Here is a 25,024-nt window from a genome sequence, read left to right as displayed (position 1 = left end):
GCTATAATGAAAGAAAGGTTGAGATGGCTAAGTCACGTTCTGCGGATGAAGGATGACAGATTGCCGAAGATTGTCCTTTTTGGCCAACTGTCTGGGGCTAAACAGAAAGCAGGTTGTCCTCGTCTGGGGTGGGAGGATGTCATAAATAAAGATTTAAAGGAAATAGGAACTTCCTGGGAGGGTGTAAAGAGAGAGGCCTTGAATAGATTAGGTTGAAGAAGGAGCGTGCGTAGCTGTGTTGGCTTCAGGTGGCTTAGTGCTGCTGTGAGTTATTAGTAGTAGTTTAAGCCTTTTAAAAGCTGAATTGATAATGTCTTCTTCACGTTGTGTTTTATGTGTTAGTGTCAAAAACCTTGACTGACACTTGTTAGGCTACCGTACGATTGTAAGGATGTAGTATCACGTAAAAATAAATTTTAATTAACATAAAAATATATCTTCACCTTCAAACATCCTAATTGAACAGCTTAAACACTTCAATTGAAACTAAAAACCAAATACAAATGAAACAATTCGACTTAGTCTGTGCCAAAGAGTATAGGGAACTGGCAAGAGCATAAAATGACATTAGGTGTCGGAAAAAAAGAAACTACCACCTAGTGTTTTTTTGTGAAGGGTGAAGTTTTTATATTGATAAGACCGTGTTTTTATCGAAATCACTCCTTTGTCCGTTTCATGAACTTCAACGATTTGGCTTCTGAATCCCTCATCTAACCCCTTTCCAACTGGATTGAAAAAGAAAAACAGGAAAAAGTAGTGGCTTGTAAAATGGCATCAGATGGAGTAAATCACAAACCGAATCTGGCGTGTCCACAAGATGGGGATTTTCAGACCTGTCAGCCCCAAATCCTTACCTTAGGCATTACTTTCAACTGTGCCTGAGTGGACACTCAGGGAGTAAAGATCAAACTATGCTGCTGCGACGACGCTATCCTCTTGAGGCTAGAAGGTAATGCAGAGGTTGTAAAGTGGTGTGGAGATTTCGTAAATCACAGCGGCAGGAGTACCCAGGGGTGGTTCGTGGGATCCCCGTGGTTGCCAAAGTAATGTTGTAGAAAATAGCGATATTTTACTTTTTGATTTATTTGCCTATTTGAGCAATTTTTCCAATCGAACCTCCTGTTTTAATCGCTCAACTCCTCACAAATTAGTTTAAGCATTTGTACTTCAACCAAAAACTATTTAAAATAGCAGTTTCTGTTTTGCAATACAAACCAGTGGTCAGATGAGGTGCATTTGTGCCATTTTGGGGCTTTTTGAGGCGTTTGCGCATTAATTTTTGTCAAATTGGCGCATTTTTTGGGAGGGAAAATAGTTCTTTCGGTACATTTTCACTAGAAAAATGGAGCTTTTGGCGCATTTTCACTTTTACGGTGGCACAACTTTAGACCAAACATCTGGCAACACTGATACACACTGCTAAGTTTCTCTCTTCTAGGATTTACTTTCTCTAATTTTGGTTTTGGCACACAGCTCTGTTTCTTTCGTACACATGCAAAAACACCAAAGATGAACTTCGTGGCCAATCACCTGCAGAATTAATTAATTATTCTTTCCATCAATAAGAGAGAATGCTGATGAGGAATGCGACGATATTCTTATCACAATCCTTAGGCCTAAATATGATCAGATGAGAATGCTTAGCCCAAAAAACATGATTTTCAAATGCTTAGGCCATCATTAAGCATGTTGAACACGATTAAATGCTGTTTAAAGCAGTTACCGTTTTCATAAATCTAGTGTTGGAAACATTCACTTTTTCAGTCGAACCGTACATTTTATCTAAAATTTTTCAAATTAAAGAAAATTGTGACGGATTTTTTTTTCTTATATAAATCTGAAAGTGAGCATCAATGTTGCCATATTTTCGTCCAGAATTTGTTTTCGTTGCTTGCTAAAGTCTCCTTGGTCCAGTCTACCTGTACTGTAAGTTTCGTGCTGACTCAAAGACTGATTTATTGGCGACCCTTTCTAAGGACCAAACGAAACCTTTTTTTTCCTTAGAAAATATAGATTGATTTTATAACAACGGAGCCTATCCTTCCTGTGGAAAAAAATATCTTAGGTTGAAAGCTGACTTGGAATTCGGCAGTATTTTCAGGCGAAATCGCCATGCTTTTTTACTTTTTCGGTGAGCTCCAGCCTCTATTGACAGTGGTACCAAAAGAGGAGAGATTCCCCCCTTAAATTCGAACAGTACTTTTTTTTATGTTTTGATTGAAAAATACCATTTTTTGGCATTTTCATAGGCAAAAATTGAAAAAAAATCCCCTAGAAATTTGAAAATGCCTTTTGCCCCCTCCTTCTCAACATTTTCGCGAATCGGCACTACTAATCGTTGATGCTTTTTAAGGCTCAGTGGGCAAATTAGATGAAATAGGTGAACAAATATATGCGGACATGAATCTAATGATAAGTGTTATGTTCTTCTGCTGTAAATAGACTTGTCGTACAATGTCATATTCACAGGGACGCAAAATATAGTGGGGGGGGGGGCAAGAATTTCTTTTCAAGTTTTTTTCTTATTACAGACGCGAAAAGATATTTTTTAAAATCTTGGAAGGAATTTTGTCATATTTCGATTTTTTCTAAATTCAAAATTTCAAATAAAGGTATTTTTCAAAATCTCGAGTATAATTCCCCCCTCCCTACCCGGCACCCATGTTTTACCGGGAAGATACTTCTTCTCTTTTTTGTCAAGGTAACTAAGAAATTAGTTTGGTTAGCAAAAGCCACAGCTAAAGCTCAAGATAAATTTATAGTATCTTCAATATCTTTTATAATTGAAAAGTGTGGTATTAAAAACAAATCGTGACGATTCGAAATCGACCAAAGTGGTCGATCAAATCGATAAGCTGATGTTTAATGATTTCTTTAGATGTTAAATTAACGGTCTCTTACTTTACAGGTTGGCCTTCTTTAGACGTCAAAATTACGAGCCCTTGGACAAATGGAGCCCCCGTCCCCCAAGTTGAGGCGGGGGCAATGGACGCAAAAATGCATGATTTACCTATGTCACCAGGAGAGCTATCTACTGATGTGTGTAGTAATTTGATTCTTATAAATTCATTATAAGCTTACTGTATTTTAGGTATCGTTTTTTTCTTGGTGCCTTAGCTTTGTGGCCCTTCTGGTTTCTCATTTTTACCTCCCCCACTCCTCTTTCATAACTTTACCGTAATTAGTACTGCAAAGGGGATTTTTCGATACGCTAAGTTACAAAATATTTTTTTCGCAAGTTGAAGAAATTATCGAAAATGTATGGCATCTAAATCTACCTGAATTCAGAGGCGCCATTTGGACCAAATCTTGGGGTGGGCATAAACTCCATCTTGGGCCCTCCCCGACTCACTTCGTGTCACGTAATCATCTAGGAAATGGGCATTTGACAGAACTCGAGAATTTTATCATGTATTCTACCTACTTTCCAAGTTTACAATAATTAATAGCAAATAGCGTAATTACCCCAAGGGTCGTCAGGTAATTACGCTCTTTGGTTAATAGGCGTGCAGTAATTTCAAATCAACTGGACAGAATGGATTATGTTGGACATAATGGATTATTATGGCCGGTAAAGGGCCCTTTGTGGTGGAAGCTTGGGCCCCCTGGAAAATCTGGGGTGGGCATTTGCCCCCCCCCCAAATGGCGCCTCTGCCTGAATTTAAATTCCAGATTCTAAGTGAATTTGAATAAAATTGTTTCAAATAGGTATAACTAAAATTTAATCTTAATTTATTAATTTACGTTCTGAAATGAACTAACGTCCTGAAAATGAGTTTACTTTGCATTCGTTGTATTTCACGATGAATGGTATTTCACTTTTGCTTATAAGTGACCTGGGCCGTATCCAAGATTTTTTTTCGGAGTGGGGGGCAAAAGTTTTTTTTGGGGGGGGGGTGTACAAAAAACTTACAAAACACATACAAAATTTGTCTATATTCATTTTTGTTACGTTTTTGCGAGCCGGACAAATATTTGAGGGAGGGGTTCAAACTCACTTAGCCCCTCCTCCTGGATACGGCCCTGTAAGTGACCATTATATTTTTTATTCCTTGGAAGGTAGGCAGAAACTAACGTATTTTTAAAAGTTATGGCAATTCGCAGTGGGCGCCATTGAGGAGGGAGTAATCGCCCCCTAGATTTTGAGGAACACGTCTTTGGTTATTTTCGTTGAGACATGCTTTTTGGGAGTTGTCATGGAAAGATTGCCCCTGCTAGATTTCGAAAAATACATTTTGTTCCCTCTGGATTTTCGAGAATTGTAGCCCCTAACGAAATGTTCATTTTGTACAATTACATAGTTGAAACAAACAAAGTTTTAGAATACTGTCTCCTATAATAGATAACAAAATTAAGGGATTACCAACTTTAAAAGACATGTATATCAGGTGGCGCGAGCCAAGTATTGCGGAAAAGTGCTAAGAATTGTTGCGACTTTGCCACATATGACGAAACTGTACCACGCATGGCGTAAGTGTACGGCACATATGGAGCTTCAAGCTCTGACCTTATGGCGAAAATTGGATACTACCTAAGACAAAAGATTAAAACATTATCATTTTGGTTTGAGGATGTGCGAAAAACAAAAGAAAAGTGGAGAGACTCGGTATCACTTTTACCGTTGATAAATAAGTTTAAAGGCTAAAAATCCTGTAGCTATTTTTAGAATATTTGATTAAAGATTTAACAAGTATTATCAAGCTTATCGAAATGTTTCCGGTGGAATTCAATTTAATTTTTTGCAATTATTAACTACAGGAAAAATCCTAGATTACCACGGAAAAACCTAAAACCCTAGATATTTGTGAACTAAGTAATATCTGGATTGAGAGAAGGGTTGCCATCCGTTGCAAAAATGCATTAGATTTTAGAGATTTTATGGCAAGTTTAGTCATTTTCTTCAATAACCTATTAATTTACGTGCTGATTAAGTGATTTTTTGTTTAGGCAATATAAAGAATCACTAGAAATAGTGATAGATCACTAGGGGTGGCAACCCTGGTTGAGATCACAATGACTGCTTTAGCTCTTAAGGTAAATCTCTTATCTGTTTTTTTTTTTTTTTTGAAAATCAGTAAGCTAACGTTTTTTTGAACCCATCATAGTAGGTACAGTTTCTGGAACTCGTCATAGATAGACAATTGTTTTCAAAACATTGTATTAAAATCATAAAAATGTTGCCCCCCCCCATCCCCCGAAAAAAGAGGAACACTATCTTATAAAATGGTTTAAATTTGCAATTCTTTATTGCTATTGAGTCAAACACCCTTGCTTAAATTTGCAGTTTGGGTCATATTTTGATTAATTACATCTATATCATCTGGCTAAGATTGTAACACCCTCCTCCCAAAAAAATGGCTGTGACTTTCAGTGTTTTCTTTCAATCACAATAAATTGAATTTTTAAGTAGGCTTATGTTTGATCATATGTAGAATAGTTTATGGTTTTTTAAGTTTCAGTGTTGCTCTATACCCTAATTTGAAAAAGAAAAACACTTTTTTGATTTTGACAGAAAGTTTAAGTTGCGACCCTCCCCCAAACAAAGAAATGGTCCCGGTCTTCGTGCCTTTATTTTCGATCGCAATTAATTGCAATTTTGTATATGTAGGGCCAATATATTGAATAATTTGTGGTTTTTTAAGTTCTGATGTTGCTCTATACCTCAGTTTGAAAAAATAACTTCTTTTTCATATTTTTGGCAGTTTGTAAATTTTTAGCAGCCCCCCTCCCCCCCCCCCAAAAAAAAAGAAAAGAAATGACACTGGCTTTCCGTAGCCTACTTTATTTTCAATCACAGTCAGCTGAAACATTGTTCATGCCCTGTCAATCTTATTTAAATCCTCAGATTAGTTGTAGGCTACCACAGAATTCTTATGGTTGTTTTTTTTTGCCAATCTACTAGTACTACTACTACTGCTAAGCACTCACTACCCACCGAGACGTCTGAGGCTAACACAGTTACGCACGCTCCTCTCCGTCCCAATGATTTTGCCAATTTGTCCAATTAAGAAATTAATACCGGTTTCTATTTCGAAGCAAATGGACATCCCCCTTTCCATTTTATGGAAAATGCCTGTATGTTTCGTATAGTACACTTCACGCTTAACAGTACCGCTGCTCTCACAAATAGAACTAATCCACACTGCACTCCACAAGTAGAATAGTGTTATAGTACTACTTCATAAGTTTTACCCTTGGCGAGAACGGTGGATTAAATGTCTCCCTTTAATTTTCATGAATTTTACTCTTTGACAAACAATCTTCTTATTTTTGCAAAATGCAAAATTTTGCCCCCCTCCCTCACTGGATCTGACCCTGATTAGGGAAAAAAATTAAAGGTACAAAAAAAGTATTCTAATTAATTTTATTTTTAATTGGGCTTCTGGATTTCAGGATGAAAAAGATCTCTCGGGAGCCGATGCAGAAGGAGTTTGGAGTCCCGATATTGAGCAGAGTTTTCAGGAGGCACTAGCTATTTATCCACCTTGCGGACGACGGAAAATTATTCTATCGGACGAGGGGAAGATGTACGGTACGTCTTTTTTTATAGGTTTTAATTCAACTTCGCCTGTTGATGCGGCGTTCATATGGAAATCCTGCAAGGTCCAAGACCAGAAAATTCATGCAAAATATATATACGCCTCACCCTATACTTGCTCAAGCATACAAGTTCAGCCAGACATAGGGGCGTATCTCCAAGAGTTTTATTGGCGGGGGCAAGAGGGGTCTTCATCCTGAGAGTCAACGGGCACGGGGTATATAATAATTTTCTCCAAATGATCGGTAGAGGCAACTAACACCGAGTTCTAGATTCTAGAACTGAAGACTTGGCTTCGAATTGTTGCACTCAAGCACCGTATTTTGTATGCTAAAAGGAATTGCTCGGATATTGATATCTGGACATATACTTATCTGGAGATGCAAGTCAAACTAGATACGCATCTGAACGCCTCTTTTGGGGATCAAGTCCTCAAAAAATTGTTTACCCCTTTACAGGGGTAGCGTCTCCAGGGGGAGGGCTACTGGTTTGAACCCCCAGATATTTTTGTCCGACCTGTAAAAAAGAAGCGAAAATGCATTTAAACTAAATTTTGTTGCGTTTTATAGAGCTTTTTATTATGCCCCCCCCCCCGGACGAAAATCACCCCCAAGCAAAAATCCTGGATACGTTCTTGTTTGCAGGTATGGGATTAACCTTACACAAGTAATCTTGTGGCTACTGGTTATTTAAAATAGAGATGGGCGTGGTCATGCCAAGTTTTACGTGCCAGGTTTTTTTATTCTCACCCATGCTTTCATTTTTAGTCTTTAAAAAAAATTAAAGTTTCGGGTTAGCAGAAAAAATTGTACTTTTTTCACTTTGTAGTGAATTCGGAGATACATTATAACTCTGACATTAGTTCCTCCAGTACCATTGATGGTGCACAGGCCGTCGACGAAGCCTCCATACTGGTTATGGAACCGTGCCACAACAGCAATGTCTTTTCACTCTGGTACTAACGAAGTCTCAACCGTTCTTTGATCTCATGATAAATATGGATGCATAAGTGTTCTTTAAAAAAAACCTTTTTTTTTTGTATTTTTATTCCTGTCCCGCTGACTCTGAGGCAGACAAATGATCTCTCACTATGAGTCTTCATATACACCAGTGGGAGGTTCTGTGCGATGCCTTTTGAGACAAGCTTTTGTCTCAAAACAAAACGTATCTAATTGAAGTTTTGTAAGGCATTGAATTTCCAGTGATCCTTTTTCAGAAACACAAGAAACTGATAATTGCTTGAGGTATATTTCATAATGGCTTTTCTATAATTGGCACGCGTGACGATCGGACAGGATCAAAATGCGTTTGCTGGTGATGCAGCAATTCTGAGATATTGCAGTTTAAAGTTACGAGATTGCATGGACAGTGTAGTTAAATAGTTTGCTATAAACGAGATTACGAGATATATTTATCTTTAAACTTATTTGTATATATATATATATATATATATATATATATATATATATATATATATATATATATATATATATATATATATATATATATATTTGCTGTTTGACCTATGTGATTGTATGGATGAGTAGGGTTAAGGCCTCATTCAAGTGCTGGTCTATATTAATCACTAATTTAGGAAAACAGTCTTCCTTTTCTCCTTCTGTCTCTTTTTTTTTTTTTTTTTTTTTTTTTTTTTTTTTTTTTTTTTTTTTTTTTTTGTGTGTGTGTGTGTGTGTGTTTGTGCTGTAGCATTGGTGATTTCTCTTTTCATATATATATATATATATATATATATATATATATATATATATATATATATATATATAGGGGGTAGTGGGTTTGACCCCCCCCCCCTGAAATGTTTGTCCAACTCGTAAAAAGTAACAAAAATGTGTATAGACAAATTTTGATGTTTTTGAAATTTTCTGTGTATTTTGCCCCCACCCCCCTAAAAAATCCTAGATTCGGCCCTGCCTTGGCACGTTAGCATTTTCAGCCCCGTCTAACGCGTCCATTAGTTCAGGCTGTAAGCGTCTTTGATTCTTAAATACACAAATTCAATTCACTAATTAAATTACTAGAAGCATGAAACAACTTCAGTTTTACTGATTCGTAGTAAGACTCTGGATGTTTGCCAGTTTCTACAAAGGCTTCGTCTGCTTTGCATTTTCTGTTTGCTGTTTTTATTTGAACGGCTAAATATGAATATTAATTTTTTATTCGGCTAAAAATTCGTCGGTCATCCACATTTATTGCCGTTTGGAATGTAGTTTAGTCATCCGAATGTTTTATTTGCCAAAAAGTGGGGATGCATCGAAATGCGAAGTAACATTTCTTACATTTTGTTGGGGGAGGGGCAACGCTGTAACGAGGGGGGGCTACTGGGTATGACCAGTAGCTCCCAATTTCACAGGGGGGGGGGGTTGCCCCCCCCACTCAAATTTTGGTAATATATAAAAATAAGTTGTCTGTGTGTGTGTGTCGAGTGACGTCATGTTTGTGTGTCGACTGACGTCATGTTTGTTGATTGACGAAATTACACACCGGGACATCGGGACACAAATGACGACCGGGACATCTTATATATATAAAAATAAGTTGTCTGTGTGTCGAGTGACGTCATGTTTGTGTGTCGACTGACGTCATGTTTGTTGATTGACGAAATTACACACCGGGACATCGGGACACAAATGACGACCGGGACACCGGGACATAGGGAATATAAATGACGAAATGACGACCGCGACACTCAAAGAGAAATTACAGACTGGGACACCGGGACACAAATGACGACCGGGACACAGGGAAACAACAACAACGGGGGCACAGGGGGATATATAAATGACGACAGGAACACAGGGAATGTTCGATTATCAATCACCATCAACAAAGCTCAAGGGCAATCATTAGAATAATGAGGTATAGATCTGAATACAGATTGTTTTTCCCATGGACAATTATATGTTGCATGTTCAAGAGTCGGTAAACCTGACAATCTATTTATATGCAAAGACAATGGGACATCCAAGAATGTTGTACATTCGCAAGTTTTACGTAGTTAAAAATATATATATATATATATCTATCTATATTCAGAGGTGGGACACAGGGACACAACTACAATGGCGCGTAACTAATATGGCGCGTAACGACTTACGCGCGCGGGGGGGGGGGGCGAAGCGCCCCCGCCAACTAGGTATTGGGGTGGCGCGAAGCGCCACCCCAACAGCTAATATATATATATATACTAGCTGTTGGACACCTAGTTGGTGGGGGCGCTTCGCGCCCCCCCCCAAGCCCCCCCGCGCGCGTAAGTCGTTACGCGCCATATTAGTTACGCGCCATTGTTCGCGCCCCCCCAAGCCCCCCCGCGCGCGTAAGTCGTTACGTGCCATATTAGTTACGCGCCATTGTAGTTGTGTCCCTATGTCCCACCTGTGAATATAGATAGATATATTATATATATGTTTTTAACTACGTAAAACTTGCGAATATACAACATTCTTTGCTGTCCCATTGTCTGTGCATATAAATAGATTGTCAGGTTTACCGACTCTTGAACATGCAACATATAATGGTCCATGGGAAAACAATCCGTATTCAGATCTATACCTCATGATTCTAATGATTGCCCTTGAGCTTTGTTGATGGTGATTGCTAATCGACCATTCCCTGTCCCGGTGTCCTGATCGTCATTTATATCCCCCTGTGCCCCCCGGCGTCCCCGTTGTAGTTGTGTCCTTGTGTCCCGGTCGTCATTTATATTTTTTACTTATGTCCTGGTCATTATGGCTTATGTATGGTCATTTATATTCCCTGTGTCCCGGTCGTCATTTGTATCCCGGTGTCCCGGTCTGTATATACATTCGTTTTTTAGTTTTGTTTGTCTCCTTTATTTTTTTCCTTTTTTATTTTTTTTCTTTTTTTGTTTATTTAGATTTTTAGATTTTTAGTTTTTTTTATTAGTTTTTGTTTTTTTTTCTTTTTAGTTTTTTCGTAGTTTTTACCTTCTTTTGAGTTTTTTTAGTTTTTTTTTTACTTATGTCCTGGTCGTCATTTATACTCCCTGTGTCCCGGTGCTTTGTTGATTGCTAATCGAACATTCCTTTTGTCCCGGTTGCTTTCTCTTTGAGTGTCGTCATTTATTTTTTTCTTTTTTAGTTCTTACCTTGTTTTTTAGTTTTGTTTTTCTCCTTTATTTTTTTCCTTTTTTCTTTTTTTTCTTTTTTAGTTTATTTAGATTTTTAGATTTTTAGTTTTTTTATGAGTTTTTTTTTCTTTTTAGTTTTTTCGTAGTTTTTACCTTCTTTTTAGTTTTTTTAGTTTTTTTTTTTTTTACTTATGTCCTGGTCGTCATTTATACTCCCTGTGTCCCGGTGCTTTGTTGATTGCTAATCGAACATTCCTTTTGTCCCGGTCGCTTTCTCTTTGAGTGTCGTCATTTATTTTTTTCTTTTTTAGTTCTTACCTTTTTTTATTTTTTTTTAGTTTTTTAGATGAAATTTTTTTTTAGTTTTTTTCCTTTTTTTCTTTTTAGTTTTTTATTGGTTTTTACCTTTTTTTTTTTAGCTTTTTTAGTTTTTTTTCGTTTTTTCTTTTTACTTTTTTTTTAGTTTTTATCTTTTTTATTTTTTTTTATTTTTATTCTTAATTTTATTAGTTTTCTTTTTCTCTTCTATTTTTCAGTTTTTTCCTTTTTTTTAGTTTTTTTTTTAGTTTTTAGTTTTTTTATTTTTTTACCTTTTTTTAGTTTTTTTTAGTTTTTTAGCTTTTTTATTTTTTTTTATTAGTTTTTAGTTTTTTTTGTAGTTTTTGCCTTTTTTTAGTTTTTTCAGTTTTTTGTTTAGTTTTTAGTTTTTTACCTTCTTTAGCCTAACCAGGATTTGAACCTGGGACCTTCATTCTCCGTTCTGACACCCTCTCTCACCGAGTGACTACTCCAGCATGTTCATTTTGGTGTTTTAAATGGTATATTATTAACCAAATTAATGTGTTTTACAATATACTAAGCATCGTCATAACAAAAATGATGGCAACTAATTTCATGACGTCAGCCGAAACATGACGTCACCTGATCCATCCACAGATCCACACACAGACAACTTATTTTTATATATATATATATATATATATATATATATATATATATATATATATATATATATATATATATATATATATATATATATATATATATATATATATATTGTGGGAGGAGATTGTTCTGTATGTAACTGGGGGGAAGGATTGTTCCTTAGGTATTTTGCCCTCTCGCTGTATTACCCTAAGTAAGATTTTGGGGACTTAGTCATTGGAAAGTGCCTGTTTTGTATTTTCTTTGAAAAAATTGGAGGAATGACAAATTGACCCCCAGATAGACTTTGAAAAATATATTTTACTCGCTTCTAAAATTTCATTAAAATTCTAAAATTCACTTCTAAAGACTTCACTGATTTGATGATATTTCAACAAAATTTTGATTTTGCTTTCTTCACTGTCACTAGGTTTGTCCAGTCTTCTCTAATTGGGTTCATTTGATTTTATTTTGGCTACCAAATTTTTTGAACTCCAAGTGGGCAAAAATTCAAGCTAAAAACATGGGTGGTATAATAACTACTGGGAAAGTCAGTTTCCAAGTAAGAAAAAAAAGAAACAAGACAATTAGGCTATTTTATTAGTTTATAATAAGGCTATAAAATTAAACAAAGAAAAATAATAAAAAATGAATATTAACAAGATTAAAAAGTAACATATCAAATACAATATAAAAAATAAATTAAAGAAAAGACAAATTGACTGCAGTAAAATCAAAAGAAAGAAAGAAATGAGCAAAGAAAGGAACAAAAAGAAATGGAAAAAGACAATAAGATTTCACGGTTTACACGGGTATTAATTTACAATAAAAATACGAAAGTAAACTGAGTAAAATTAATAGAAAATGAATATTAGGAACGGATAAATATATGAATTTATAAAATAAATATAAAAATAAAATAAAGGATATAATGAAAAAACTAATTAGACGGCACAATCATCAACCTCGAGTTAAACTATATAAAAAAAATATCTGAAGAGAGTACTACTACTACTACTACTGCTGTACTAATAACACTCACCGCAGCACCAACCTGCCTGAGGCCAAGACAGCTATACAGGCTTCTTCTCCATCCTAATTAAAGAGAGCATATCACCATGTATTCTTTTTTTTTAATCGTATTCGACATATTTAAACGGAAAAAGTAACGCGAGTTACTATGAGAAATAGTATTTTTTACATATATAATAGTATTTTTTTGTGTGTAGATTGTTATTATGCCTCACTCGAGCTTACGATAATTTCCCAATTTTGTTAATTAGCTCAAAGAAATCTTGTCACCACGAGAAATTCCTTTCAAGCGAAAAAAATCTAGAAAATAATCAAAAGATTTTTCTGGCCGGGGAATCTACACCAAGTTTCGAACAAGGTTAGATTTTAATAAATGCTTTCTCTCCCTTGAAAATTTGACATTAGAGATTTTTATGGACCAGAGCACATTTCCAGGTGTCTGAACCAAGTCAAAGAATCGAATGGGAGAAATATTGGTGGGGTTTCTATGCCGAGTAACGTTTAAAGATATCCTTATATAAGTAATATCCCAGTTATTTATGGATAAAAGGGATATCCTGAGAGACTTTCGGTTGACTTGACTTGAGATATTAAACACGAATCTAAAGTATGACCAAGGACGTCATTAGATCGCAATTTCCTTTCCTATAGGTTAGATATCTTGGGGTATGGTATCTTGCGTGTTACAGAGTGGTGCTTTAATAAAATATTAAAATGTAACAATATGGATAGTTATCCTGAACGAATACTACTCAGAAAAAAGATCAGCTCTTACTCTCAGGGGTGTCAATCCATTGAAATGACGTGGGAGAGGGGGGAAAAATTTTTAAATGAAGACGTATCAGAAAGGCATTTTTAAAAATCTACATGAAGGAGGGGAACTTTTACATTTTTTTTTCTATGAAAATGCGATAAAGCTATTATTCAAAATTTATGGTGGTCAGTTGCCTCCTGGTGTTTCCTCACCCCGTCCCCTTATTGATGCCCTACCTGCCCTTGCTCCGACAAGAGTACTTCTAAAATTGAGCCTGGAAACTTTTCTTTCGCCCTTTTTCTCCTCCAATTTGGAAATCCACCTTCCAAAAGCTTCGACCCATTTTTGTGTAACCTAATATTTCAATACTAAAGGCTAGAACTAAAATTCCAGAATTCACAGATAATTTTACATTAAAATTTAATTGAACTTAATTTTATATCCGAATTTCATCACAATTTGTATTGAGAATTTAATTTTCGAAAATATTACAGAGCGATACCAGGTCAATACAATTTCTGATGGGGAAATGGTGCTTCGCCGTGTTTCCATAGATTTATTGCCTGAAATAATACCAGATAATATAGAAAAATATTGCAATACCCGAGTGGGTTGTTATTCCTTGAAATCACGGAGAGGCGTACACGAAAGCTCAAGGAGCTCGGCAATAGAACATGCTGTTAGTAGTATGTCATAAATCAGTTCAGCAATGGGGTTTCTAGGGTGCTAAAATTAAAAAGAAAACAATTAGTTTATCCAATCATCTTAGGTTTTCCGTCATGATTTCTTAATAATGGGTTTATGACAAGATTCGGGGGGGGGTCCACTTGAGCCTTTATAGTCTAATGTAGTCTCTTGTGTTTTTTTTGTGTTAGTGTGTATCACGCGCAGTCTTTGTGTAGGATTTTTAAGGATTTCTTTGGTTTGAAACCGCAAAAAATCATTCAATAAAACGCTAAAAAGTCATTACAGGAACATGAATGCAAAAAAAAGAATTAGAAAAAAAAACTAAACACTTCACATAATGCTAAACATGGTTCTGCTTCTGCTTTGAATTGATCCTAGACACGGCTTTATAAAATGATGCAATTTTAATAATGTCAGGTTGGAACGTGTGACCCCTACCTTTATTATATTTGAATTTTGAAGGGAACAATAATTTGCATCATGGTTTTATTATAAAGAAGTATCGGGCTCGTCCACCTTCAATGATGTTAGGGCTATCCATTAAGAAGCCTTATTCAATTGGGATATTTAGATCGATTTTTATCCTGGAAATAGTTTGCAGCGATCCTGTGGGATTCCATAAAAGGCGTAAAAATTACTTGCTATTCTCAAACAAAAGAGCTCTATTACTATATACAATATTAGGAAGGAATTGAAAAGGGGCTTTACCCCCGGGGAAGAGTAAATTATGTGATCTATTGAGGCTTCTCACTTGGTTGATGTTGATAATGAGTCATCAATCACTCAAGTGTGACGGTGATTTAGCTAATGCTTATAGGTGAGATCGCGTGGAGGTCTCATTAGATTACCGTAAATACTTCTGAATTACAGGTCATTTTAATATGCTGTCGGCCAGAAGTGTGTATACGCTACAGTCTAAAACCCCAGAGACTGAATGTTGTTTGTCCCAGATTTAGGCTAAGTTACTCATCTCCCCCGATCATGAGTCTAATTCTACCTACCTTTGTCAACCCGTTTTCAGTTTTAGTCAGTTGTCAGGTCCCCACGACCTGACAAGTTTTATAGCATACGGTTGCAGAGTTCAAATAAGTAAAATTCCTCTAGATTTGGAGAAAATCAGCCCCCTCCCCCCACATCCCAATAAAAAACCCTTGCTTGTGAGATATATTACACTACTACTAACAATTAGTCACAACATCCAATCTTGTAAGTTCGAGTTCCCTTTAAATCCTTTCTTACGATATCTTCCAACTAGGGTTGCCACCTTCGGCTCGAGAGTGCTATTGTAGCACTATTTCATTATATGTAGAACTGTTGCACGTGCTCAGGGCTGCCACTTTTAGCAAGAAAGTGCTATTTTAGCACTATTTCATTATATGTAGAACTGTTGCACGTGCTCAGGGCTGCCACTCGTAGCAAGAAAGTGCTATTTTAGCACTATTTCATTATATGTAGAACTGTTGCACGTGCTCAGGGCTGCCACTTGTAGCAAGAAAGTGCTATTTTAGCACTATTTCATTATATGTAGAACTGTTGCACGTGCTCAGGGCTGCCACTTGTAGCAAGAAAGTGCTATTTTAGCACTATTTCATTATATGTAAAACTGTTGCACGTGCTCAGGGCTGCCACCTGTAGCAAGAAAGTGCTATTTTAGCACTATTACAGTCAATTTTTTTGTTTGTAGCACTGAAGACCGCCATGTAGCATCGCTATTTGTGCGATTGTAGCTCTTCAGAAACTAACCGTGGTGACACCCCTCTTCCAACTCCATTCGAAAACGTCTTGATTTTCGTTTATGGGGGGCTTCTATAGATTGAGGAAGATATGCTAGTTATTTTTTCTGAGACATTTCCAAAAAGGAAAAAAAATTACAGGAGGTAAATCTAATGCTTTGAATCCTTTAAATTGAAGGGAAAAAGAGCGATTACTTTCTTATGGTTTTATAATAAAAAATATGTTTTTATGTCATAGGTTTACACCTGTGACGTATTTCTGTAAGCCAATTACATTATTCATTATCTCTGGAGAGACAAAGGATTCCATCTTTTAAAGCCTGATTTGTTTTAATAAAAATTTTTGATTAACTGCATATTGAGATAGCTAAGAAATACACATAATCCGAACTTCATCCTGAATCCAAATATAGTATTCATTTGAGTTGCAAATGGAATTTACCCCCATCTTCCTAATGGTCAAATATAGACTAAATTATAAATATGCACTGAAGTTTCATACATAACTCTTCATAAAATTGATTTAATGTATTTTTTCAAAACAATTCATAATTCGCATATGTACAATTCAGTCTGTATACATGACCTTTAGGGGAGGAGGATTAAAATTCATTAGTGATACAAATGAATGTTATTATCCGAATTCAGGATGAAATTCTAAACGTATGTCTATTTCTTTAACTATCTCAATGTGGCGTTAATCCGAAAATTTGCTGTTTTCAATTTTCCTTTCGAAATTATGAATCAATGAAAAGAAGGAAATTTTTTTGAGTCGCAAGACTTTTTACTAGTAAATTCTCTGTTCCCCTGTGCTTGAAGTACTGCTTTAGCTATTCTTCAGCGAGATATAGTTACAACGGTTTGCTTATTTACCCTGCTAATTCTAAAAATGTGTTGTATCAGGGACACTTACCAACCATGTTTGCGCATAAGAACAACCGGGGAATCTTTCCGTAAAATTGGTAAGAGAATCTAGTCACGGACGACAAATTAAAAACAAGATAATCTACCATTGCCTATCTCGGTAGCCCCCAGCAAGGCCGCATCCAGGGGGAAGCGGGTTCGACCCCCCCCCCCCTGTGAAATTTTGTCTGACTCGCGAAAACGTAACAAAAATGTATGTAAACAAATTTTTGATGTGTTTTTTAAGTTTCTTTTTGTAATCTACCTCCTCCCTCCAGAAAAATAGGCTCCCGAGCATTAATCCTGCATACACCTTTGGCCTGTTCTGGCCCATCTCCAGCTCTGAAAACAACTATCTAACTTTATACAACGGATATCTGAAACAGTTGTTTCTCATTGTGCACATATCCGTACGAGACAGCCAGCAGGTTTCCGATTTTCGCAAGAACATACGATACTTTGTTTTTAATCCTGTCGACCAACTGGATGTTGGCTAGTATGTGTATAAAACAATTTAATATATTTTAGATTTGGTTAAAAAAAAGACTTCTTACTACCATTTCCCTCCCTTCAGAAACGGTGTCCTGGGTATCGGCCTCCTTGCCACGCCCATATATACTATGGAACTGGACTAATCAGAAGTTCAACTGGAAATACCAGTCTTCTTTTTTCCAAAAACAGGAAAACTCATATGGATGAAAGAAACAGAACGAGCGTCATATCAAAGATTGCTAATTTACTTAACGAAAGTAAATAATAGTTATTTGCTTTTGATTTAAAAATGTCAATCAAAATTTCGATCATAAAATCGCGATAAGGAAAATCGCTTAAATGATGTCATTCTGGTTTGGCTGCTGAATGATAAGATTATGATTTTGTTGTGTCTGTATTTCGTAAAATTGGACATTTGTAGTCTTGGTAATCTCGTTTGTGCTCTACTTCCAGTCACGTACCAAGAGTAACCATGGGTCTTGCCCCTCTCCAAAATATCAACACTTTTTATGATTTTGCCGTTTTTGGCATAGTTCACTTGATTCTGCCTGTTGTAGTTTACGTCTAGAAATGCTACACTCCCCCCCCCCAACACATTCTTACGTGTACATACTAGGGGGGTCGGCACCGTTTCTGTTTCTTTTTTTTTTACTGTTTTCTATTCTGTTATTTTGGAGAAAACACAAAAAACAGGTAGCTGTTTTTTAATACCGTTTTTTTTTTTCTTACTGTTTTTGGCGTTTCAATTTTTTAGACCCGTTTTTCTTCATTTTCCCTGTTTTGCTTGAAAATAGCATCGTATTGCATTCTTAAATTAATCCAATCTTAATCTTAATTAATTAATCTTAAATTGCAAAATTAATCCAATAATAAAGTCATTGTTTCCAGTTCTGTTTATTTAGCAACAAAAATAATTAGCTTTCAACTATACTACTTTTAAATTTTCATTTTATGCTGCATTTTTGGAGTTGCTTTCTCTTCCCCGAAGGAAACTTTCGGCAAATATATCGGAAATTCTTTGCATGTTTGAATTCTTTCGTCTATAAATGATTTATTCATTTTGATTTTATTTAGTCACAGTAAAAATAATTGATAAGCAGGCACCTTTTTCATAAACAATCAATTCTGGCTTCAGAAAGTCAGGAAAAAACTCCATGTAACAAGTATTACCGACTGAAAATGAAAAGATATATGAAACTTTAATGTAAATTTTTTGAGTTCAGAAAATTTATATAAAGGAAGAAGAAGCTTGGAATCAGGGGAATTTGAGATGAGATAATTATTCGATTGTCTAATTAGCGAATATCGTGTTGATCTTTAGTTCTAAGTCATGTGTTGTCAAATAATATTCATCATTTATTTATTCTCTTCTGTGACTTGATGTATTTTTTACTATTGCTTCTTTTATAACCGCATATTTTATTTACCATTTGTTTCGATAGTCCCTGTCACTTTTAATCTAACCGTGGATTTTGCTGTCCGCTTTTTTAATCATATTGGATTCATTGTGATGCTTGTCGCATGTCTTCTAGCCGTAGATCTTGTTTGTGCTTCGTTTTCGTGCATTATCATCTAATAAAAATTTGCGTGCTTTTTGTTTCACATGTCCGGATCCGGAATCATTGGTATTTTCAAATGGCATCATAGATATCAGAAAACTTCTTTCCAAGCTTTTCTCCGTTGTTGTATTTTTGCTTTAATAGCGTTGTTATATAATTCAGTAACAACAGGGAATATTCCAATGCCTGTATCCTCTGGTATATCTAAATTACGCACTGGCATAATCATCGCTGTATTACCTTAGACCTTAGTTCCTCCAGAGCCATCGGTGGCGCATAGGGCGTCGACAAAGCCTCTCCATTCGTCTCGCATTGGTGCTGCAGCGATGACGTCTTCCCATTCAGGTATTATGTGTATTCATCGCTGTATTATGTGGTTCCAAATCAAAGAGTGGCAAATCAGTTATATCAGACTAAGACGTGATTTCAGCTCCTTCTTCCTGATTATCCATTACAGACGCCACAATAACACGTTCCTTATTCCATTATTAAATAAAAAAAAGTAAGTTTTTTTTAACTGCAAGTGAGGAGCGACATTAAAACTTAAAACGAACAGAAATTATTCCGTATATGAAAGGGGTTGTTCCATCCTCAAGGCCCCGCTCTTTACGCTAAAGTTTGACTCTTTCTCACGACTCTACTTTTTAAAACAATAACAAACTTTAGTGTAAAGAGCGGGGCATTGAGGAGGGGGCAGACCCCAAAAATAAATAAATTTTTTCCAAAAGGCCAAAATAAATTCATTCCAAAAGGCCAAAATAAATTCATTCCATTCCGGGATGGTCAAGAAATTCAGGCGTGAATTCATTCTCTCCTTCCAGTGCAGATGCTAAAATAATACTTCTTCATTTTATGGTAAAAAATCAGCAATTTTGATCGAAATAAACAATTCTGGCATGAACTCAATTCCTTCTACCCGTTCACCCTTCACAGACCCAAACACGCTTAACTAACACGTTCTTTCATCCGACTGTAATTTTGCTTCGTGTTCTAACAATAGTTCTTGCTGTGCAACGTTTTCCTTTTCAATTTCATGTTATTTTTGCTGTTTCTTGTTCCTTGTCCTTTTCTTTAGCTGTTCAGGGTTATTTTTCATCTTGTGTAATTTTGCATGCCTCATAAATACTAATACCACTCCCGAGGAGGGGAGAGTGACTTAATTTATGCTCTTGAAATGTACATAAATATCTTGTAACTCACATGATTTTTTTTTGTCGCCAAAATTAAGACTTAACGAATTCTCTCTTACTCTTGACTCATCTAGATCGTTTTTTCAGACCCAGGGTTTCTGTTTTCAAAAAATAAAATTAAATTAAAAAATGATAAGACTAGGCTGCGGACGAACTCTTCGTGTCGAAATGCTAACAATGTAAGCTCTGCCGGCGTACCAGTAAAACTTATCTGGGCATTTGAGGAGACAGTTCAAGTCTTCTTGAGTGAGAGACAAAGATCAGAAAAAAAATTCTGATCCACCAGAATTCTGAGGTGACTGCATCTACACTCATCCTGAATTAACTGAAACTGCGAGCATGCATCTAGCAGTGCCTAAAAAACGGAAATATCTGTTAAAACTGCCGTTTTTTAAATACAGGCCGTTTCCGTTTTTCGGTGAAAACGGAAAAAAGAAACGGAGTTCGTTTTTTTGTTCTTCGTTTCGTTTTTTACTGTTCTGTTTTAACCAAAAACAGAAGCGGTGTCGACTCCTTGTACATACCCGTCTAATTTTTATGGTTTCCTAATTTGAGATTAACCAACAACAGGCGGGGAGGAATGTAGGACATGGGAATGAAATCCTTATGATTCGGACCAAGGCCGTATGCAGGAGGTAGAGGGTTTGACCCCCCCCCACAAAATGTTTGTCGATTCGTAAAAACATAACAAAAATGAATATAAACTAATTTATGGTGTGTTTTTGCCCCCCTCCCCCACAAAAAATACTGGATATATCCCTAGTTCGGGCCTACAAAGGATCCAGACAGGGCACATTTTTTTACGTTTTTATCTCTTTTTTTTAACTGTTCTTGCGCTCTTATCACGCTTTATGTCAAGCTAGATTACAAACAAAATTCTATCGTGTGACACTGTGTACCCTTTTTCATATCGTTCAGAAACAAATCCAGGGGTCGCCCACGCTCCACTACCTGTTGCGCATCTGAGAGTGGTAATTTTGCTATGCGTACCATGTTTCTGATCGTGCGACTGCACCATGCATGACACACTTGCCAATGTGTGTGACCCACTTCTGCGCCACGTGGCTTCTTGCACCTGATATGCACTAATTTCAAAAGTGTGCAGGCCCTACTGACAATTTGACCAGGTCTAGTCAAGGACCTGGTCAAGTTCCGATTGAAAATTTACAACGTTAAGACACAATTCAGCCAATTAAACTTTCAAACACATTAAAAATTAAATACATTTAAAGTTTTCTCTAATTCAATCTTACGGATTTTTCCACTAAAAATAAGCTAATTAGTAACCGTAAAAGAAAACAAGCAAATTGACGCCTCTGATTATAAATGGTAGTTAAGGATTCTTGAGATTTATCTTGTTCACCATCTGGTATACATATTCCAGGTTCTTTGGATTCCAGAATGCCTGGAATTCCCTGAAGTTATGAGGTTGCTCTCTGTAAAGAATCTCTTTTTAGTTATTTACCTGTTGGAAATTGCTTGGAATGTCTGCTAGATTTCCTAACAAAGAGAATAGAGTTTTTTTTGTAGCTATCATGAGTTACTTTCGTTTTCATATACGTGATTGAATCTGATTTTACCAAAACCATTTAAAATTATTTGGTGAAGAAGACTAATAAAATTAAAGCAAAATTAAGGTTTGTGAATGATGTTTGAAAGGTTCGGCATCGAAGTGGGTCGATTCCAAAAAAAAAGAAAGTACGCAGGGGGACCTCGGAGCCACCTCTCCCGAGCCCCGGAATCCAAAAATTTTATGAATTTCTGGACACTTCTTATTCAAAATTATCAAATAAATTTTCTTTATTAATCCCCCCCCCAAAAAAAAAAAAATTGGGTGCGTTTTGGTCAAAATAGGCTACATTTTGTTGCCTACGCAATTTCTTATTTTTTGTTCTAATTGTGAATGGCCAATAAATAATTTTAAACCAGTTCGGTGTAATTCATAAGAAAACTTCTATAAAACCTGACAACAATAAACATGACCAAATCCAGGGGGGTTTGTTCAAGTATTTCTAGACCCCTTCAGGAACTGCTTAAATATATCAGTCAAATGTGTATTAGGATTTTGCCCATAAAGGTTCTGAAATATATTGATTTTCGGCTAATTAGTGTATCAGTACTTCGCATTTGTCAAAAACGGATCGCATCCCATCGGGATTCGAAATCTAGCGTTTTACAGAGACTTGTAGCTAGAATGTTTTGTGATTTTACCTTCTGGTCACGAGGGAGTGCCGTATCGCGAGGGGAAAGTGGCTCTCTGACAGTCCGCAGTGTTCCCCCCAAATGAGTGAACACTCAAAAGTTGGTGCTTAGCATCGGAAAAGATAGCCCTCCTCTAGGCCCTTGACAACGGTGCTTTGAATACAGAAAAAAATATATCTGTGCCATTCCTCCCTGTTAAAAAGCGGGATTTATTCCATTGGTATATTTTTGACGTATTTCTCAAACAAATCTTATTTTCTTTTATGTGCATCCCAGTAAGGGTAATCAGACAAAATTCCCTTTTTGACCTGTTTTTGTTGCGTCGAGTTTTAAGTGACAAAAAGGACAAAAAACCTGATTGGTTCTTTTGTAGGAGATTTTAAGCCAATAAAAAGAACAGAAATTTATTTAGTCACGGCGTTCTTACAGGTAAACTCTCTGTATATCCCTTTTTGTGCTGCTTGTAATAGCCTACTGTTATTTTTATTATGGACGCCTGAGTGAAACTCATCACTGATAACACTATAAAGGATTGTCCTATCTCATTCATTATAACATTTAGTTTGTGTGCCTAGATGTTATAATGGCCAAACTATTTAGAACTGATTGTCCAATGAACTGAAGTGGCGAAACTATTTAGAAATGATAGGGCAGTTTTGCTGTAACTTGTAGAGCTTTGATAAGATATAGGGAGAAACGAAAAAGACTAAAAGCTGACATACTTTCTCAGAAATCTTTGAACAACCATTTAGCCTTTCTGGTTTGTACCAAAAATTGAGATATACTTTTCAGTTTTAAAGAAACTTGTGCGAATTTTGTTGTTTCAATTAAAGGGAACAGCTTTCCTTTTAAAGTTCGTGAAAGAGCAGTCCCAGTAAACGTTCTAGCATTCCTGCTTAGAAAGTGCCGAGAATCAGTTCAAAAGAAATCTCGTTTGATCATTTTCACAGTTTTGGGAGTTCCTTGCGGTGCTACCTGCTTTGATGAAAAAAACTTGCCGACATAGTTTCACCACCTTTTCAATCAAATTCATAAGTCATGCCACAAATTCTCATTAGCTTCCAATGACAGTCCCTTGGTAGACTTCGCCTATGGACCTCTGTCTTTGAGACAGTCAGATGACGCCGAGACATAAAATGATTTTTAAGGCATCGAATCCTCTTAAAAGCCCTTGCAGGCTTTTGATTTGGACAAGCTGCAGTATGCCCAACTCAGTTCTAACAAGTCAATGATGGAAGGAGTAGGCTGTTATGGAGGGGGCACTGGCTGTATAAACACTAGACTGTTTCGCTGAGAAGTTATTGTTTCCGTTACTATGGGCCGTAGTTCACTTTTTACTAGGTTGGAGCTACTGGTGCAACCATGACATGGGATTTTTCAAGTAATAATTAACTGAATAATATAGTTTTCAATCAAATTCATAAGTCATGCCACAAATTCTCATTAGCTTCCAATGACAGCTTGTCCCTTGGTAGACTTCGCCTATGGACCTCTGTCTTTGAGACAGTCAGATGACGCCGAGACATAAAATGATTTTTAAGGCATCGAATCCTCTTAAAAGCCCTTGCAGGCTTTTGATTTGGACAAGCTGCAGTATGCCCAACTCAGTTCTAACAAGTCAATGATGGAAGGAGTAGGCTGTTATGGAGGGGGCACTGGCTGTATAAACACTAGACTGTTTCGCTGAGAAGTTATTGTTTCCGTTACTATGGGCCGTAGTTCACTTTTTACTAGGTTGGAGCTACTGGTGCAACCATGACATGGGATTTTTCAAATAATGATTAACTGAAGAATATAGTTATGTAGCAGATAAACAAAAGCACTGTATACAATAAGCTATATTTCGTTGAGAACGTATTGTTTCGGTTACTATGGGCCGTAGTTAAACTCTTTACTAGGTTGGAGCTATTGGTGCAACCACGACTGGGGATTTTTCAAATAATAATTGACTGAAGAATATAGTTATGTAGCAGATAAACAAAAGCACTGTATACAATAAGCTATATTTTGCTGAGAACGTATTGTTTCGGTTACTATGGGCCGTAGTTTACTCTTTACTAGGTTGGAGCTATTGGTGCAACCGCGACTGGGGATTTTTCAAATAATAATTAACTGAAGAATATAGTTATGTAGCAGATAAACAAAAGCACTGTATACAATAAGCTATATTTCGCTGAGAAGTTATTGTTTCGGTGGCTATGGGCCGTAGTTCACTCTTTACTAGGTTGGAGCTATTGGTGCAACCGTGACTGGTGATTTTTCAAATAATAATTAACTGAAGAATATAGATATGCAGCAGATAAACAAAAGCACTGTATACAATAAGCTATATTTCGCTGAGAAGTTATTGTCGGTCGCTATGGGCCGTAGTTCACTCTTTACTAGGTTGGAGCTATTGGTGCAACCGTGACTGGGGATTTTTCAAATAATAATTAACTGAAGAATATAGCAGATAAACAAAAGCACTGAATACAATAAGCATGTATTTATTTAGAACAAATGTATTTATTTATTTAGAACATTTTATTTAGAACATTTAATGATGTATTTATTTAGAACAAACTTTTACAACCTAGTAAATATGTTGAGCAAGTGCTTACGCAGAATTAAGCGCAACTCAAATTGAAACGAATAGATTACGTCATTCACTCATACACAAAAAAATGAGAAACACATCAGAAATTCTGTATATGTACTTTTCTTACGTTTTACGAGTTGGAATAATATTTCAGGGGGGTTCAACCTCCCCCCCCCCGAAATGATATGGTGTGAAAGTATTTTTGCATTTTTGCGTAAAGACTGCAACGGACGAAGGGCCTTTTAGTAGTTATTCGTCAACCATAGATATGAACTTTTCAGCTTTTTTTGCACAACTTTTTTTAAATAAACATTTAATGCAACC

General features: G+C 36.2%; 1 protein-coding gene across 3 annotated transcripts in view; it reads left to right on the top strand.

Annotated features, from left to right (window-relative positions):
* LOC136038485 (transcriptional enhancer factor TEF-1-like) overlaps positions 1-25,024 on the top strand; it is a 189,240-nt gene that overhangs the window by 114,222 nt on the left and 49,994 nt on the right. For all 3 annotated transcript variants that reach the window (XM_065721560.1, XM_065721559.1, XM_065721561.1), the window contains 2 exons: positions 2,909-3,039; positions 6,394-6,532. In XM_065721560.1, the coding sequence (XP_065577632.1) occupies positions 2,986-3,039; positions 6,394-6,532 (193 nt within the window). In that variant the 5' untranslated portion in view covers positions 2,909-2,985. The remainder of the gene's footprint in view (positions 1-2,908; positions 3,040-6,393; positions 6,533-25,024) is intronic.

The sequence above is a fragment of the Artemia franciscana genome, chromosome 18, assembly GCF_032884065.1.
Source record: "Artemia franciscana chromosome 18, ASM3288406v1, whole genome shotgun sequence".
NCBI lineage: Eukaryota > Metazoa > Arthropoda > Branchiopoda > Anostraca > Artemiidae > Artemia > Artemia franciscana.
Note: the sequence above shows the minus strand (reverse complement) of the source record. Positions and strands in the feature narration are given on the sequence as shown.